At 44.5% G+C, this 19544-nt stretch overlaps 2 protein-coding genes across 8 annotated transcripts in view; both read right to left on the minus strand.

Annotated features, from left to right (window-relative positions):
- Positions 1-65: 65 nt before the first annotated feature.
- Positions 66-12855, minus strand: LOC111072207 (circadian locomoter output cycles protein kaput). Of its 7 annotated transcripts, none has more exons than XM_022363922.2 (8): positions 12706-12855; positions 6232-6603; positions 4369-4529; positions 4119-4300; positions 3842-4058; positions 3408-3761; positions 2272-2921; positions 66-2208 (listed from the first exon to the last, which is right to left on the minus strand). In XM_022363922.2, the coding sequence occupies exons 2-8, from the start codon at positions 6267-6269 to the stop codon at positions 706-708; spliced, it is 3105 nt and encodes a 1034-aa protein (XP_022219614.2). In that variant the 5' UTR covers positions 6270-6603; positions 12706-12855; the 3' UTR covers positions 66-705. The 7 variants fall into 7 exon arrangements, with proteins under 7 accessions (XP_022219614.2, XP_022219613.2, XP_022219611.2 ...); XM_022363921.2 differs by having other exon boundaries at positions 12701-12855; XM_022363919.2 differs by having other exon boundaries at positions 12551-12855.
- Positions 12856-15458: 2603 nt separating this feature from the next.
- The window catches only part of LOC111072206, a 29325-nt gene continuing 25239 nt past the window's right edge, over positions 15459-19544 (minus strand). Inside the window, exons 3-7 of the mRNA XM_022363916.2 lie at positions 18526-18644; positions 18321-18458; positions 17631-18249; positions 16609-17564; positions 15459-16546 (exon numbers count right to left, since the gene is read on the minus strand). Coding sequence (XP_022219608.2) covers positions 16253-16546; positions 16609-17564; positions 17631-18249; positions 18321-18458; positions 18526-18644 — 2126 coding nt within the window. The 3' untranslated portion in view covers positions 15459-16252. The remainder of the gene's footprint in view (positions 16547-16608; positions 17565-17630; positions 18250-18320; positions 18459-18525; positions 18645-19544) is intronic.

A 19544-nucleotide genomic window follows, 5' to 3' on the forward strand; every position in this document is an offset into this window, starting at 1 on the left:
CGTTCAAAGCTGACGATCGAAACATATTCGAATAAGCATCGCCCAACAAGTCGATTTAATTTCCTACAGCTGAGGAGGCATGGGGAAAACTTATCGGAATATGCTCACAGCAGAAAATAAATGTCAGTTGCAGTTGCAGTCTCAACCTGAGTTGTTATGTCTATCATCATCGTTGCTTAAATAATAAATTGACTCCAGTAGAGAAGACCAGTCTTGGTATAATGGATATACAATTGGATTAGCATTGCTTACATAGTTAGTTATCTACAATTATTATTTAGGCGTACGTTTTCGGGCTTAAGGTTCGATTACATATCAGAGATCATCCCTGTGTGCGCCCTCAATGGCACTTACTGGATAATTTGGTGGCTTATGCAAACGATGGGCTCTTCTTGCTAATTGCTAACAAATACAAAAAATCTACTTATCGTTACATATTTTGAGAATGTTACTACTACGCGTACATACATACATATATACAAACAAACAAACACACACACACAGAGAGAGACACACAAAGTAATCAAAATCCATCTCTTAGAAGAACAATACTCAGTCTGTTGAGATCTACAACTAGTCCCGAAAGGAGGTTCCAAGAGAAAGTTCGCTAGAGAGACAGCCAGTTAATACACGGATGCACAAAATATAGGCGAAGGAAACTTATTAGAGACTCTATAGGGCTTACGTGCTAGGGTTCTACATGTGTTATTGACTGCCGCCATGGGCTGTGTTTGGCGCATCGAATAGATTCTGTGATTGCTCTTGCGACATTTGAAAGGGCAATATTTCCAGGTCGTTCGGCAATTGATTCTGAGTCTGGTTCTGCAGGTGGGTGAGGAATGGATTCGTGTGGTAAAAGTTGCTCGATTGTTGCATCTGCTGTTGGTGTTGTTGCTGCTGCTGCTGCAGGAGATGTTGCTGCTGCAGCTGCAAGTGGTTACTGCTGCGACCCATCATCATCTTGTCTTCGCTGTGCGTCTCGGAGCCGTCATCGCTGATGCCCATGTGGAAGTTGACCGATGGACTCGTCGCCATCTGCATATATGACAGCAAGGAGTCTTCGTTGTGATTTTGTGGTGCAGTCGAGCTGCTGTTGTTATTGTTGTTGTGGCCGGTGTTGTGGCTGGTGTTGTGGCCGGTGTTGTGGCCGGTGTTGGTGTTGTTTTGAGTGCTGCCGTTGCCATTGTTAAAGCTCGGATGGCTGTTGTTGTGGCTCGTGTTGAGGGTGGATGATGGAGGCTCGAGCGATTGCAGCGGCGAGAGATTGAGAAAGGCATCAATGTCCTCGATGTCCTCGCGCGACAACATATCGTTCTGCTGCTGCTGTTGCTGCTGGTGTTGCAGCTGCAATTGCTGCTGCTGCAGCATATGTTGCTGCTGCTGCAGTTGATTTTGACTCTGATGCTGCTGCTGCAGATTGTGCTGCTGCTGATTGTGCAGGTTCTGCTGCTGCTGCATCATCATCTGCTGGTCCTGCTGGTTCAGCATCTGCTCCGAGTTCAGCGCGAATCCATACTGATTGAACTGCGGCTGCACGGCGTTCGTGCCCGCAAAGTTGAAGCCGCGCTGAACGCTGCCGCCCGCCGCACTGGACATCGCTGTGCCCGGTGCCATGCTTCCCTGTGCGAGTCCCATCTGCACCACCGGCTGGAAATACGTATAGCGGGCTAGCAGCAGCTGCTCCGACACAATCCTCAGCTCGTCCTGCTGCTGCACGATCAGCTTCTGCAGCTCGTCGTGTTTGCGCTGCAGCTGATCCTGCAGCTGACTCTGCGTGGGCGTCATCACCACACTACCGGGTAGGAGTTCCTGCTGCCCTTGGCCTTGGCCCGACACCGCCAGCGGCGAGAGGACAGGGACGGGTGGCACCGGAAACGGACCTATCACTGGCTGCATGGGTATGGCGGTCAGGTACTGGTGCGGCTCCAGGAAGGTAGGCGCCACCAGCTGAGGGCTGGCCAGTGGATAGGCGGGCTGTGGAAATGCGTTGCCCGCCACAATCTGTGCGGGTGCGATGGGCAGCATGGGCACCAGCTTAGGCGGCCCCACGTTCAGTTGCAGCTGCTGTTGGATTTGCTGTTGCTGTTGCTGGAGGTGTTGCAGATGCTGTTGCTGCTGCTGCTGTTGCGCCTGCTGCTGTTGGTGATGGTTATTATTATTATGGCTTTGACTGTGATCACGATGCTGGGACCGTTGTCGTTGACTTTGCTAAGGGGACGAATTGCCAGTGTAAAAGGAAAAATCACAGCTGAATCTCCACGCTCTACTCACCGAGCTTGCATGGGTCATCATGGAGTGCCTGCTGGCCCCGGACTGCCTGCTGGCCACCGACTGTCTGCTGGTGACCGATTCCGTGGACATTGAAGTGGAATCCGAGTCATTGCCTCTGTTGTTGTAGAAGTAACATTTCCGCTTGGCCTTTGGTGAGATGCCCGTGGAGCTAATGTTGCCATAGCTCGAGGCGGGTCTGGCTATTTTCAGGGGATTTACTTGGCAGGAGCCCGATGCTGCTGCTGCTGCTGCCGCCACCGAGGCCGACCACATGGGCGATGCGTCCACTGTGGGTGAGTTGGCAGCCGTTTCACTGGTCAGATTCGCCAAGCTATTGTCCAGCAGTGTGCTCTCTAGATTCTCGTTTCCCAGCTCAAAGTCCCTCAGCGTTGTCGTAGCCGTCGCCGATTTGCTGCTGCTGGCCGTCGAGGCCAAGGCCGTGCTGTCCTTGCTGCTGGCCTTCTGTTTCTCCTTCTGAGTGTGCTTGATGACCTCCGCATAGCTCACAACATTGTGTGTGCACACAACATAGTCCGGCTTCGTGTTGAATTGATGGTAGCTCACAAAGTAGTCCGTTTGCAGCCAAATCCATTGCTGGCCCTTGGTTAGGAAGCGGTAATAACAGGACTTTCCCTCGCCCGTTTGTCGCACTAGAGGGGAGGGTAAACCATTTAGTATAAGTACTTATTCGTTAGCTTCAAGCCGAGAAAAATAAGTCCAATTAGCAGTTTTTATCCCTTTAAATTGTTTTGAATCGCTTTTGCGTGGCATTTGGGTGCTGCCAGATCGTTTCGATCGTAGTCAAAACAAAAGACAGCTGTTCGCGGTAATTAGAGCGTGCACATTCTACAATTTGTTAGCATTTTCGAAGCGAAGCTGTATGTAGCTCTGCACGCGCAGATACCCCCTCTAGAGGGGCGGGTAAACCATTTAGTATAATTACTTATTTGTCAGCTTCAAGCCAAATAAGTCCAATTAGCAGTTCTTATCCCTTGGCTGGCATTTGGGTGTTGCCAGATCGGTTCGATCGTAGTCAAGACAAAAAACAGCTGTTCCACAATTTGTTAGCATTTTCGAAGTGAGGCGAATCTGCGCGCGCAAATAAAATGGAAAATTGAAAAACTATTACAACTCACACTCTTCGTGGCACGCCACAATGCTGTCCAGGTCGTCAACGTGATAGTAATCGTATCCGGAGGTGCCCAGCACCTCGAATGGCATGTAGCCAATGATTGGTGGCGCGCGGTGATCGAGAAACAGGAACTTCCACTCCATACTGTGCTTCGAAGTGAACTCGTTGCTCGTCGGGTCGATTATGCTCATCTCGCGTATTAGCTGCGGGTTCTGGATGCGGCCCGTGCCCACAAACACCAGCTTCCTGTCCACCTCCACGCTGGGGTTCTTCTGGAAGATGTGCGGCAGCACGGGTGCCGACTGGCTGCCGCTCGGACTCGCGGAACGGGAGCCCGCCGAGGTGTTTGGATCGTTGCCTGTGCATGGATGCCGGGGGTGGGTAAGTGAATGATAATTATTAGTAGATGCAGACACTTGCGGCTGCACGTCTACCTACGAAAGTAACCAACAAATTTAACCAGTTCGTAGGAGTTGGAGTCCACCTTCTCGACCCCGCCGCGCTTTAGATGCGTGTAAAAGGTGATCTCATTGCTGGCACCGATGTCCGTCTGCCGCGGCTCGATCACAGGCGGCGGATTCACGAAGACGTTCATGAGCGCCTCGTGGTCTATTTCGTAGGCCAGATCGTAGATGTTCATGCTGTACAGATCTTGCTGGAAGGATTCATTTCGGTAAGTCAAGCACAAGTTATGAGTGAAGTGTAAAGAACGTACCGGCAAATAGCCCAGCTGAGAGGTAATACTTTCCGAGGCATAGAATATGGTGCCCATGCTGCCAAAGACTATCATGAAGCCGTCGAGGGACTCCAGCATCAGGTGCGTGAACTCATCGTTGCTGAGGAACGTGGGCTTCCAGTCTTGCTGTATTTCAAAAACCTTGGAGCGATCCGCGGCCTCTGTTTGAAAGGAGTTACATTTGACATCAAACAATATGGAATACGGTGGGGGAAATCAGTTCAGCTACCATTGTGATTCCTCAGGAATGAAATGGTTGACTTGAGGACCGTGGACTTGTCCATCTTCCGACCGGAGGTGGATATCAGGGTGCTCAGATCACAGACCAGCGAGTTGAACTGATCCCGTCGCTTTTTCTCGCTCAGATTCCGAGACTTTCTGCAAAGAAAACTGCGGGTTACACAAAAAAACCATGATAAGCATTTGCGGATACACATTTTATCATTCTCCGTCATCTTCATCTTCATCTCGTCACTGCCACATACATATGTACATATATAATCTTGGTTTTCATAATAATAATACCCGCAAGGGGTCGGATTTACAACCCTCAGGTGAGGCGGCCGCCGTGTGCCCCACGTGTGCCTGGCCCATTGAGGCATTGTCTGGCGTTGATTAGACATATATGCCCACATGCTATCACCCCCTTTTACGTGTATTCTCCTGAAAAGAAGGTCGGCATTTGGTACCCCTTGTACCCTTTGTCACTTTGCATTTGCTGCGCTACAGTTTACGTTTTTCTCTCTGGCATTGACATTTCCATGTCGGATGGCTAATGCTGTTGCTAATGTGTGGATTTCAACCTCAGCCTGTCAGCATGTGGGTTCTGGTTAAATGTTCTGTAATTGTCAGTTATTCGGACACTTTGTTTGCATAGTAGATATGTTACTGAAGTTAATTCCCCCCCATTAATGTATTCAGGCTGACAGAGTGAGTTTACTTTTGGAGTCAATTGAAGGAAACACAGCTGGAGGTATATTTGCTCTGAGGAGTTGAAGAAAGCTAGGACATTTATATGGTGGAAGGGGATGGCAGGTTAAAAATGTTGCAGGCCTTTCGATATTTTCAGAAAATGTTTGGGATACGCTACGTTGTTGCAATGTTTTTTTTACACTTTTTTCAGGTTTAGTTATAAAGTTTTATAGTTTTTTTTTTATGTAAAGCTTGCCTTAGCACATGCATCTCCCACAAAGGGATGTCTCCTTAGCAAACATTTTGTCGCTGCTATTTCCCGAATTCTTCTAAGGCATTATTTTAATATTAAAACGTTAGTTTTTAATGTCTCCCCTTTTCTTAACTACTTTTTTGCTCCGAATTTAAAAAATCAGATTACTTCTTTTTACACTTTTCTATTCGCAAAAACTTTTTTAGAATTTTACAACCGCAGGTTATTATAGGGTGTAGGGTTTACCCCATGAATCCAAGAAATGCCTTTAACTAATTTTAGATCGCTCTTTTATCTATCCCTATCCTCCGGTGCATATTCCATTACTAATTGGTTATATTTACAAGAGCTGCTATAAGATATGTGTCCCAGATTTGGCACACAATTTCGCTTATTGCTCAATCCAAATTCCAGCCAAAAGAAAAACTAATTATGGTCTGCACAAATTGAATCCGCACTCGGGTTACCAATGTCACTGGAAATTGGCCCACAAAGGAAAACGCTTTGTCCACTTGAGTTACAAATTATTCTTACACTTCTTCCACTGGGCCCCTCATCTGATACTTTCATTGATACTTTCGACGGGGAGGCTGTGTGAATTAGCGAATGGCATAGAGTCCCAGAGTCCAGGCAATGAATGCGGACAACAGCACTGGTCTTCGGAGACAATTATTCTTTTATTTGGTGGAAAATTTCAAAAAGAAATACATTTCACTCCTTCCCTGGCCCTGGCCCTGGCGCACAGTGCTGTGTGTCGTGTTCTCTTCTTCGTCATCTGTCAGTTGCAGATTGTGCGAGTATCTATTTATGAATAGCCCCGTACACTGTATTCCGTATCCCGGTACTTCGTATCCGTAGAAATGTGAATGGGTGGGTGTGTCTAAGCGTAGGGCAAGGTGCGTGTGAGTAATGTGTAGGGGCTTTTACCTTTTCGTATCATCCTTGTCATCGCTCTCGTCGTCCATTTTTGTATTTATTGGATAATCCTTGAACCGAATGAATCTTTAAATACGACCAGAAAGGGCAAAAGAACTGAAAGTGGGGGGAGGCTCGTGGTGGCGGCGGGTAGGGAAAAACTGAAGTAAAATGCTGCTCTTCCTTCCTTCCAACTTCTTCTATTGAAGACTTGCACACAAATGCGACAATTAGTTACTGGTTCACATAGTTTTTGCTATTCAGATTCTGTTTATTTGTTGAGTCTACACGTTCAAGTTCAGGTTTCAGGTTTCAGGTTCAGGTTCAGGTTATGTTCGCACAACAATTGACTTCCACATGCTCAATATGCCACATTTTGATCAACTGAAAGTATTGCAAGGAATATATCCATTCTCAATTATATATTTCCTTCATTTTGTAACTTTTTTGTGGGAATTTTTGCCGTCGCATTTTGAATTTATCGAGCTAATGTTGCTGCACGACGCGCACCGACAGCAACAAGTGCAGTTGAGACTCTGTTTCGGCTTTGGTTTTCACTTTGGGTTTCGTTTCACTCGATGGCAGCATCATTATTCTGCCGTGGCCTGTGGCTGTGGCAGGCAGAGTTACGTAAGAGCCGCACAGACACAATGAGCTGCGCCTGCGCAGGCGCCCCGTACCCGACACGAGCCGAGGCTGGCGGCCAATCTGCCAGCCAGGCGTGCCCCAATCGTTGCACGGGCATGGCATGGCATGGCATGGCCGAGCAGCGTGTTGCACAGTTGCAACCCCTGAAATGTATGCTACGCTATTTTGTCATGTTACAAAATGCGTTCAGCGAATGCCATAACAACCAGTCGCTCCCTGGGGTGGGGGCGGACAGGACACCAGCTAGCTGGTGGATGCCCCAGCCAGAGGCTGGGTATGGGGTTGTGTGTGCCAGAGTGACGGAGTGGTTGCATGGCTGTTTGTAGATGTGTGGAAGCAGCAGCTGGCCAATTGCCTCACTGTATATAGACATTGCCTCTTGATGCTGCTGTGCCGCTGTGCCCCACCGCCCTCTCCCCCACCGAACCCTATTTATATATCAGCCACGCAGCCACACACACTAGCTTACATATTGCATAATTTTTTTTCATTTTAATTTTTTCCATAGTCGCCGACATTTGCCGCAGGTAGATTTTTCTTTGCCCTTGCATAAAATGATTTCCTTGCACACAGTTATTCCACAATTATTCCGTTTTAATTACCAGGCTTGCAGCTCCGGGGCTTCCGTCGAAAGGAAAGCAATTTCTTGCTCAACACAAACTTGAAAACTTTCGTTCGTTTCCATCAAAATGTCAAAGGTTCTATTTGCAAGCCACTGAAATGCACTTTGTTTTTCGATGGCACGGGAAAACAAGGGAAGCCCACTTCGTCGAACAAATGACGTCGGAGTTGAAGCAATTTAAAGTTGATAAATCATTGAATAAAATCAGCCTTTAATTAAAATGGCAAAGCAGCTTAAAATCACACAGAAAACACACACACACACACACACACACACACACACACACACACAAACAGAGAATCGGAAATAGAGGGCGAGAGATGTTCGCTTCTTTGGGGGCATGCAGAAGCTGTAATTAATCCGGTTAGACCCCAAACGCAGCTCATAATTTCCCATATGTCCACAGCATACCAAAGGGACAACCAAATCACACACAAACATTTTAAATACTCCGTACACATCAAAGCCAAGCTCCCCCCTCTCTCTCTCGCTTAGCGGACTCTCTCACTCTCCATCTCTCTCTCTCTCTGTGGGCCAAGTGTTTTGCTGGTTAACCGTAAGTAGCTGTTGGCTCTGGCTTTGGCCTCGGACCTGGCTGGTGGCTCAAAACTGTTGCCAGAGCCGCCGCCAGCCAGCAGATAATTGCCAATGACTCGTTTAATGGCTCGTATTGCAATTAGTGCGGTTCGTTTGGTTTGGCTTTAGAGAAAAAGGTAGATAGAGACACCGATAGAGTGTCGGGTAATATGATGATTGAAGGGGTTAACTTTAAGTTGAGGAATGTGGACTATTGCCAACTCTGTCGCGTTCGATTGAAGAATCAAAGTCAAAGTTGGGTCAAAGATTTTCTCATTGTCTCAAAGGCTTATTAACAGAGTTCCTTAAAGCACCCAAAGTAATATGCCTGGACCCACTGCGTTTGCATATACAAATTGCAATTATAATGCTCATTTATGCAAGGTTATTGTCAGTTAACTATCTTCCTCAGATTTCTCAGTTAACTGAGATTTAACTTATTTATTTATTTAATTTATTTATTATTTATTATTATTTAATTTAATTTTATTTATTTATTTAATGTATGGGAAAAGGTTAAGCTGGTGTCACAGCATCCAGCTTTGAGAGATTCATAGCAAGCAGCCGTAGCTCTGACGAAACTTAAAGGCAAATCGTTTCTGTCTCTTCTAAAAATTCTCAAAAATTTAAGATCTGTAAGATATTGAAATATGTGCAATGAAAGCTCTCAAGTGCTGCTGCCTTTTTCTTCTGTATATTGCACTTCTAAAATCTTTGTAAAGGAATTACTTTTCGATGATAATAAATCGAACAAAAATCAATTTATTACTATAAGATTTCTCTATTTGGTTATATGCAAACCAGATATCCTACGAACCCTAATTATAAAACAATTAAATCAACTATCGTCGACTGCTGAAAGCGCGCTCATTTTAGACAGATTAAACATTTGGCATTGACAACATTGTGGCTGTTATTTTATTGTATGTGCGCGAGTATATTTATTTGCAATGCGGAAGCCAATGAGTGGGGTAGAAAAATGCAAACAAATAAAAAGCACAGAAAGCCGGTTGCTTGGGAGTGCGAGTGCGGCTAGTGCGACTGCAGAGTGCAGAGCAATGGCAAGAGGCAAGTTTACTCAACCCGGTCCGAAGATCGTTGACTGACCTACTCACGAGTAAGCTCCCCCTCTCTCTCTCTCTCTCTCTCTCTGTCGCGCTGTCTATCTGCCTGTCTTCTATCTCGCTCACTTGCAAGCTCTATCTGTGGAGCGTGCCAGCTCTCCCGCCGACTCTTCTCTCGGTCACTCTCTCTCTCTCTCTCTGTGTCTCTGTGTGTCTGAAGGGGGGGAACTAACGTCATTTGATTGCATTTGTAAAGCTTCTCTCGGTTGCAAAAATTATCGCATACCCGTAATGTGCATGTGTGTGTGTGTATGTGTGCCTCTGTCTATCACTATCCTTCTCTTACTCTTACTATATGTTCCTCCCTCTCTGTCTCTGTCTCTGTCTCTCTCTCTCTCTCTCATTCCGTGTGAGTGTTTGATTTCTTTGTCAGTGAACTTGAGCTTTTGGTTCCAATGCTAATTGCATTGCGACGATTACAGCATAGTGTTCATGTATCTGTGTCTCTTCTGCTCTCTCTATCTGTGTGTGTGCGTGTGTGTGTGTGTGATATTACCCAATACTCATACGACCCGTCGCACAGTTTTTGTTGTTTTTCTTTTTTGTGTGCCATTTTTTCCCCGCTCCCGTTCTTGTTTTTCCTGTCATCTATTTCTATTTCGCTTTCTTTCCATTTTGTTCCGCCTTTTTGCAAAGCTCTGACTTGTAATATTTTCTCTCTCCTTTGCTCTTTCTGGGTCTATCTGTCAGTCTGTCTCATTCTGTTTAAGCTGTCTGTTGCTTTAAACTTGACTTAATTAAATTTTTCACTGTTTTTGTTATTTTTATCTTTTGCCAATTGCTCATTGTTCATTGTTCATTGATTTATTTTTGCTAGACAGGCCCCAGTTTCTCTCTCTCTCTCTCTCTATCTCTTACTCTATCTATAAGTATAAGTCTTAAGTATATAGTTTATTTGTGTAATAATTTTTCAGTTTATAGGGTTAAAGGCCTCTCCATTTAACCGGTTCTCGAGCAGTTGATGTGTTTCTGGGAACTGTAATTGATTCTCGATAGGGCTTACTGAAACCGATTTCGGTGTTTGCCATTCCCCAAACTGTTGACGTCTGAGTGTTTTCCATCCATTAATAAATCAGCAGATGCAATGAGCAGTTCATCATCATTCAACCATCATCTTATTCTCATCAACTGATCATCATCTCCACCTCATCATTGATCATTATCTTAAGGACTTTGTCTGTGGAGTATGCTTCATATGAAATTCAAGTTGTTGCCATCTGAGATTGTGTGTGTGTGTGAGAGCATTTTCTTTCGCTTTATAAAAATTACAACAAATCATTTGTGATGATTTTTTTTGAGTTGTCAATCAATTGCTTATCTCATCATATCAACCAGAAATGTCTACTTGCTCAAACGGAAATCAAGTATACGCCCCGCCAAACCGCAAATAATACGCGTACCATCCAAAGCTGGAATATTATTTAAGAATATGTCGTTACTCGGGAGTATTGTGTCATATGCAATGTGGGACGATGGAACCCTGATGTCTGATGTCGAAGTTGAATCAACTGAAACGTTTCCCTTTTGTTTATAGTTTTTTTAGTTGTCAATTGAAGTGCTTTTCGCTAAGGGAGAGAGAGAGAGAGAGTGCGAGACTGGTGTGTGACTGCCGCATGATCGCACACAGCTGCACACGAAATGCACACGCGCACTCACACTCCCGTGCCACTCACAGATACTCTCCTCAGGCCGTAGTCAAACGCTGACGATGACGTTTAAAAGACGCCAGCCGCGCGACGCGAGCCCAGACCCGAGACTTGTCAGCCAACAAGTAAAAAATAACAAATTAAAAACGCATCAGGTGTCGCGACTACGGGGATACCTACAATTTAAATTTAGTGAAACTTTGACGTAGTAAAAAGAGAAAATTAAAGTCCTACACTTCCCCCAAGGAATGTTGCTCTAGAACTATAATTTATTCCGTGTTCTAGCTGAAGTTCCAGATGTTTGATCAACAATCGATGTAGCTTCCTCTGCATTTCTCCCAAAGACCATGCATACCCTGCAACACGACGAATGGCGGGAATATAAACGCGACTTTGACAATGAAAAAACGCCACTACAAATGTGCATACACTCGTATGGATCGTATCAATGTTTGAATATATATATGTTGATACATGTGTATGAATGTATCTATAATAATAGACAAAGCCTGGTAGATTCAGCGGACCCAGGTCTCTAGTGCCCTTCCTCTCTGTTGCTAGATAATTTCGATGATAACTTTTGGTTGAATGCACTTTCGTTTACAATAGTTCTCTCTGTGTTCTCCGTACTCCTCCAATGCAGCCTTATCTCATCTTTTGGCCAGCGCACTTCTCTAATAGATTTCTGCTTGCTGCCTTCTGGGTTTGCGTTTGTTTTACATTTGCATTGCATTTTCTTTTCGGTTTTTATTTCACTTCACTTTTATGGCGCACACACTCCACACCATTTTGTGGCATTTTCTGGCAGCTGATTTGTTGGTTTAGCTAACTGGCGGATCTGGTGTACAACTTTTGGTAATTAGTAGCGAAATTAATTAATGGGTTTATATTTTAGGCGAACTGCACTTTGGGCTCCCCTGGTTTACCCTTTTTTATGGCGTCATTTTTGCTATCGACTTTAATAGTTTTTCAGTTGACGATTGAAGGGGGTTTTTTTTCCATCTGAATTTTTTTTGCCAATCACATGGTTTTTTTTTGAAGACTAAATAATATTTTTACGTAAAATTTAGGTATAATTTAATTTTTTTTTATATCTGTTTTATTTATTTTATTTTAATTTTATATCTCAACTTTGAATTGTGTTGCCAATCACTTGTATATTTTTTTAGACAATTATATTTTTACACTAAATTTCGGTAACATTTTTACTTTTCCACAATTGTTCTTAAGAGGAAACAAAAAAGTTTCAATGAAAATATTCGGAGTATTATTCCAAATTTTATTTCCCTTAAATTTCCACTTTTCTTAAGACTCTTCTTCGCTGTCGATCACTTCTCACCTTTAGCGAATTATTTCATATTTATTTACGGTCATTATTACAGCACTTTATAAATGATTTAATAAATTACATAATATTTGTACTTTTGCCCGCTTTTCAAATGTTTTTTTACATTTCTGCATACGTTTTAATTCATTGTTGAATTCTTTTTCGGGCATTATCAGCATAAAAATGTGAAATTCCTGAGAAGCGCTAGGCGCGGGGGGAGGGGACAAACTACAGAAACGGTAACCGAAAATGGGGGGAACAGAACCCAAAAAAAAAAAAAAACAAAACCAAAACCAAAAACCGAGCTGCAGCACGAGAGGCGACCACGTCAAAAGCGTGTAATTTGCGATCAAGTTACAGACATACGAAAAGAGAGCAAAGAGAGAACCAAAGCCAATGCTTAATCCAGAGCAAGAGATCCAGAGACAATACACGACGACGACGACATACGTCAGACGCTGCTTAATCGCATAAATACATGTAATATAAAAAAAATATTGTGGGCAAAGCACGCTTCAAAAATAAATATAAACCGAACCGAACCGGGCGAATCGGAAACCTTCGCCGGCTCCGAGAGACCGTGTATTCAGGCGGGTTGTCGCTGCGCGTGTTAGAATCGAACTGCACGTCGGAACGGCGGTACGGGAACTGCAGTTTCTAAGCTCCACAGAGCCAGAACTCAGAACCAGGAAAAATACACACAAAAACGGGACAGGCAGAAAAACTACCAGTGGATAAACGAAAACTGCGAAATGCAACGAAATTCGAGAGGCTCCCAAGCCAAAAGAAACGTTCTCGCACACACACATACACACACAAGGCGAATGAGTGTGACTGTGAGAGCGGGAGAGACCTGAGAAACTTGAGCGACTTTGCCGGTCGGGGCGTATACGCGATATATTCCGAGCGCTACCTGAATGACCGACTGACTGATTGGCGAGCGCCCCTGCCGTGCTATTATTTAATACCGCATTCCACTCGGAGTCGGTTGCTGTCTCTCCCCCAGAACCCACTCAACGACAATGCACTTCACATTTGCCGATCGTGAGTCCGGATTGAGTTGAGTTTTTACACGTATCGTGGCTCTCTCTCTCTCCCCATCTCTCTCTCTCGGGGATAACTGTAAGCGCATGCAGAGGGGTTGTTTAACGTTCTCTCTAGTGTGATATTTAGTTTTCTTTCAACCTTTTTGTTTGTTTGTTGTCTGATATTCCCCATAGATTCCTGGTGTGCGCTTCTGGTATGCATTTGGAGATTATATGGGGGGGGACGTTCTTCAAGCATGAAAAAGCTGTTTTGTTTGCTATTGATTTAAGTTCAAGGTCTGTCCCAGAGGTTCTTGGCATAGGTTCGGGGTAGCCCTCTATTTGTAGATGAAATTAAAACCCTAAGGAAAAGATCTCCTCTTGAATTATGGTTTAGTTGCTTAGCAACTAGTCCACCTTTTTAGACTAAAGGAAGCTTCTGCGAATGCCCTAAATTCTAGAATTCTAGCAGTCAGATTTTATCGTTCTTCTAGCAGAACTTTCGATGAGTTTTTACGTACCAGAGAAAATCATTCCATAGCTACCATTACAATTTTAGATGACATATGTATGGTAAAGGGTATCCATGGACTAGCGTGGTTCGGCATTTATATTTTGCACATTTCATGCGTACGCAAATTTCACCTATGAATATTTCATAAGTAAAAAAAAAAGATTTGAGTTCCTGACAACTCTAGTCATACGACCCAGCAGTTTCCCCAAGGAAACCGAAATCTCCCGCTAACCTGACAGGCCCAGCAGCAGCATATCAACGTATCAATTCCGATTCCTATGCGTTTCAGTTGCCTAATACTTGTAACCGTACTCCTAGAGTACATGGGTACTAGAACACTGGAAATTGGATATTTATCAGATGCTTACGTAACACTGCAGCGAATTTACAAATTATTCTGTGTGTTTCGATTTGAAAGTTTTATCGAGTTCTTATGCAATGGACAGGATATATATGTAGGCCTATGCAAATATCGAGAGGTGCAGCACAACCGCTAGGTGCTAACGTTATATCTGAAGTTCAGTTTTTTCTGTTTGACCCAGATTTTCCACAGACTTTGAGCAAAGTTTTGCTCTTAAGAACAGAAGTTTTGATCATAAAGACTATTTCAGAAGACCCTTTACAAGGGTATGCCTCTCAAGGAAATCAGTTCTGACATTTTATGTTAAATCCCTTTTGCCTTCTTTAATAATCCCTCAAAGTTTCCCAAAATAAAAACTTTTTTTGAAATTTGTTTTTCCTTTTATGAATTTGTTGTCCACTTTTATTTTACATCATTATTAAATTAGGAAGTACCAGTAAAAAAAATGTATTTAGCACAAAAAACAGAGAAAAAAGTGTTGCAGATTTAATCTTAAGCAATTTTTACAAAATTTCGAATATTTTAGACACAAAAAAATGTTGTCATAAATGTTGGGGGGGGGGGGTTTTGTTTTCTTACGTTTGAGGGGTATGGTATCCATTTATATGTTTAGTTGCTAAACTTAAATACAAAATGATCTTTAATTTAGATGTGTATACTCGTATATTTGTTGTACAAAATTACATAAATATTTTTAGTTGACAAAAGTTGGTATTTTTCGTTTTTCATTTTTGTTTTTGTGTTGAGCGGAAAATTAAATTCGTGTTCTATCGCTAAAGTAGAGGAAATATACCATAAAATACATACATATATATACATATATGTATATATATAATTTAGAGATACTTTTACGTGGTAAGTATTACGAATAATAGAATATATACAGGGGATAAAGCAAATTGTTGTTTTTAAAATTGATTTGCTTTATAGAGAGAGTTTTGTTACAACAGAATAACCGAAAATGGGTAAGGGTTCGGGTTAGGGTTGAAACAAATTAGAAAGAAAAGATAGTCTGTAGCGTATAGGTTTTAAAGTCGTTTCTTCGATAGGAATGCGGGCTGTAGATACAAATACAGAATGAAGCAGTTAGCATATAGTCGAATATAGAATATACATATATATAAGCGTGTGTGTGTATATAGGTATCATTACTGTTGTCCTAAGAGCATAATCAAGAGAGAGAGAGAGAGAGAGAGAGAGAGTGAAAGAGTTATACAGAGAGAGAGATAGAGAGTGTGTGTGTGTGTGTGTGGGGAGTTTTACAAAGAAATTGAATTAATTTTTCTTGTGGCAACGAAAATACATAGTTTTAACTTTACAATCATTTGTTTCGTTTTCTTTTTGGGTTTTTCAACTAGTTTCTAGTTCGTATTTTATTTGTTGTATATAGTTTTTTTTTTTTTTAGATTTTAGATTTTAGTTTCGTTTTTTTTTTTTTTTAGGTATATCAAAAAAATATTGCAGATTGTCTTAGAGTTCCAGCCGCTTTATACAAAAAAAAACTAAATGATGAAAGAAGTTTACGATACTTTAACGTTTTAAAGTTCCTCCAATGTTTCGTTATTGGATGGTAGTTTCTTCTTGTTGTGTGTTTTTCTTTTCAGTGTATGTATGTTTGTTGGCCATTGAATTGTTGGTATTTTTAGGTATTTTCATTTAGTATTTAGTTAAAATTTGTGTATTTTGTTTTTGTAGAAACCATGAGTTTTTGTTTGTTTGTTTGTTAAAGATTATACAACACACAATACACAATTGATTTTCGACTTGTATCTCCTGCTATGGCAAACGTATCTGAAAGACTTGTGGAATGTGGTTTGTTGTTGTTGTTGTTGTTGTTTTTTGTCGAAGAGTACGATTAAAGTGGAGGACCGATTAAGGGTTTAGGGTGTATGGGTTTAAGCCAAAAGCAATCCTTTTGATTGTTTCACTGGGGTTTCAGGGAGGTTCAGGCTTTCTATACAGACTTGTGTACAGGATCTATACATCTATCGATTATGTTGCTGATCTAGTGATAATTTTGGTTCTTCTAAAGTTGTCTCGCTTTCGGTTTTGGCCCCTAGGATTAACATGTAACGACGAAATGGCTTTAGACACACAATTTACAATGTTCTAACTCTTAATCTTTCCTATAACTACACATATATATCTTATGCTTTAGCTTATATATGTATCTCTTGATTTCGAACTGCCCTAGAGGAGCAGCTCTTCGTCTGTGTGGGGTTCAGTGCTGGCGGCCTCCGCATAGAGGCAGCATTCATCTGCTGCTGCCGAGGCCGTGTCCTGCTCCTCGCAGTCCAGATCCAGGCCACTCAAGTCGTGCGGCTGCTGTGGCGACTGTGGCACCTGCTGGTGGTGATGATGATGATGGTGGTGGTGGTGGTGCTGCTGCTCCTGCTGTGGATGGCTGAGATCGTGCAGCAAGTCGAGCGTCTTTTCGATAGCTCTCAGCCGCTTCTCCAGCGAAGTGGTTGCCAGAATGTCCACCTATAAGAGCAAAGAGAAGTGGATTTAGTTGGTTAACGAACAAGAATGGTCTGGGTACCCACCTTGAGCTGCTGGGAGAGCGGCAGTAGGGCAATGATCCACCAGGCCCAGGCGGGGCCATCGCTGATCAGCTCCCAATTCATCTCGAGCGCAGGCATCTGGCCATAGCTCTGGAGGATCTCGTGCTTCTGATCGGTGCTGAGGCTCTCGAACCAGCCGATTGCCTTGGCCAGCACGAGGCCCTGCATGCTGGCCAGCGTCTTGACCTGCTCCTCGGCAATGGGCTCATCGCATATGTACTCCACCTTGGCCGTCTCATAGCCGTCCTTCTCGTTGCGCGCTAGGATCTTGAAGCGCTTGCACCCGATGGTGCTGAGGATCGAGCGGCCGTCGCTCAGCTGGACGCAGTCGCGGATGTCCAGGATGGTGCCGACGTCATAGTAGCGCGACTTGCTGCTATTCGGCTGTACAATGCCGAAGGTCTTGTCACCGGACTCGACGGCACGCCGCACCATCAGGCGGTAGCGTGGCTCGCAGACGAACAGGGGACAGGGCACTGCCGGGAAGGCAGCGGTGCAAATAAAAACGGGCACCGAGGGCTCCTCGTCGATCTCCTGGCGGAAGCGCGCCTCGTAGTGGTCTGGAATGAATCGTTTCATTGCGGCTTCTAGGAATTTGGTGACTGGCCGCTTGGCCAGCGCAAAGGGTACTGGCGAGGATGAGCCCTGATACAGATTGCTGTGTGTTTGACTTTGACTGGCACTGGCACTGGCATTGGAACTGGCACTGGCACTGGCATTGACATTGAATTCCACAAGTGGCGACAAGCACAATGGACAGGAGGTTTTGTAATCCATGCAACGATCCAAGCATACCAGACAGTAGGTGTGGCCGCAGGGCGTCACCACCGGCCTCCACAGCGTGTGGCCGCACAGGACGCAGTCAAAGTCGCTGGCATCGATCAGCAGTCGATCGGTCACTGCCGTCACCGCCTGCGCCTGCAGCGATCCTTCCAGTTCTGCATGGAAAAATGGCGTATCAGACAGAGCTCTCCGTGTATTAGTATTTCCCCCATTTTACTCACTTTTCAGTCGCTGCAGCTCCTGCTGGGTGCGCTCCAGCACGCTGGCAAACAGTCGACTACACCTGCGACTCTCTTCCGCCTGCGTTGCCGCATGATCCACATGTTCCACACGATGATCTTCGTGATCGGCTCCGCCTCCGAGCGGCTCCATGGCCGCTGACCATTTCCGCTTGCAGTGCTTCCTGTTGCCGTGGCGACGCGGCTGCAGATCGAACTGCTTCTGCTCGTACACGTGCCGCTGATGGCGATGGTGGTCCATAAAGTCCAGGGCACTGGGGAACAGAAAGTCCCCGTCCATGTGCATGGCACTCGGATCCCTGCCCTCCATCAGCGAGGGATTCTCGACCTCCTCCTCCTCGTCGTCGTCCATCTCGTCCCCAGCCATGATATAGTTGTCGTAGTGGCCGAACTCGTCCTCCACATCGTCCAGATGCACATGATGGTGGTGGTGGTGCAGGTGATGATGGTGGAGCAGCTGTTTCCTGCGGCGTCGCACCTGCTCCCACAGCAACGGATAGGGCGGTCGGCTGGTGGCATAGCTGCGGACCACCGGCGGTGGCGCCGCCTGACCGATCGTCACTCGATTCTTGGGCATTTGGGCCAGGAGACGTTGCAGTATCTAAACGATATTAATCCATTAGTTTATTGTTTGAATCGATGGCTAAGCTCTGTATATCTGTATCTGCATACCTTGGCGAGATCATGTTGAAATATTTCCGAATTGCTGAGATTTGTATTCTTGTCGAGGCAAATGGCCAAAAAGCCATTGTACAGGGCATCCTCCAGTCGACCCAGACCACTCAGAGCCAACGCCCGCAAATAGTGTGCCTGTGGATCATAAAGTATATCAATCATATTATATATATTATATATCTTTTGTGGTGTTTCCTCTCACCTTGGGCGATGTGCAGCGCGTCCTCAGCGCATTCTCAATGTCCGCCAGCGAACTCTGATAGTGATTCAGCTTGAGGAGCACTTCCGCTCGCAGACAGAGGCTCTTGAAGTTCGTGGGTGCTGCAAAACATAACAGAAGAGAAGATCTCGTTAAAACAGATGATAATTGAATGTATAGCTAGACATATGTAGACATGTAAAATTGTGTAAATCATTCAATTAGTGTCGCTTTCTGTCAAATTGTGGCATCTTGAGATCACTCGCCATGGAGCAGATCTCTTGCCAAAGTGATTTTTGGCTGCCAATAGTTTTGGGAGATCGAGAGATCGGGGGAAAATGTTCAACACGCGCGCCAACACAACAATTAGCCGTCGTCGTCTGTCGCACATTCTGCCGCTTTACATGTGTCCCGTCACAAGTGTCGGCGCTGACAGCAGCAGCGGCCATAAACAGAGGCGCCACTTTGCAGATTGCTCTCCTCTCCTATGCATTGCCATTTAATGGCAGGATGGCAGCGTATGGGTGGGGACAAAAGCGCCAAATTGTCTTATCTCTGAGCTCATCAACGATGACGAATTTAGTCTGTCATTGACCGCCCCCGCTTGTGCATATAATATTAAGTTTTGTGATAAGCCAAGGGACTGTAATGAGGGAAAAGAGTTCTGAGATGATACTGAACAGCGAGTAAAGTGGGTGGAGCGGAAGGGGGAAGGTGCTTAGTTGCATTGGCTGCCAGAAATGGGTCGGAAGTCCCCCTCCAGCTCCATTCTGCCATTGCACAGTTCCAGCAGAGGAAAGAGAGAGAGAGAGATCCCTTCCAGTTAAGATCACCGTCCCAGCTTCTGCCCACTTGCCTGGTTGACTCAGCACAGTCGTCTGATCGCCCGAGCGATAAGGTGCAAAAAGTGCAAAGAATACTCCTCTCTTCATCTACTTTCTCTCATCCTCTCATCCGCTCTTGATGACTCATTGAAGAACAGACACACGTGAGATAGTGCCACATAATGCTCGCCGAACATT

Source organism: Drosophila obscura, unplaced genomic scaffold (assembly GCF_018151105.1).
Source record: "Drosophila obscura isolate BZ-5 IFL unplaced genomic scaffold, ASM1815110v1 contig_1, whole genome shotgun sequence".
NCBI lineage: Eukaryota > Metazoa > Arthropoda > Insecta > Diptera > Drosophilidae > Drosophila > Drosophila obscura.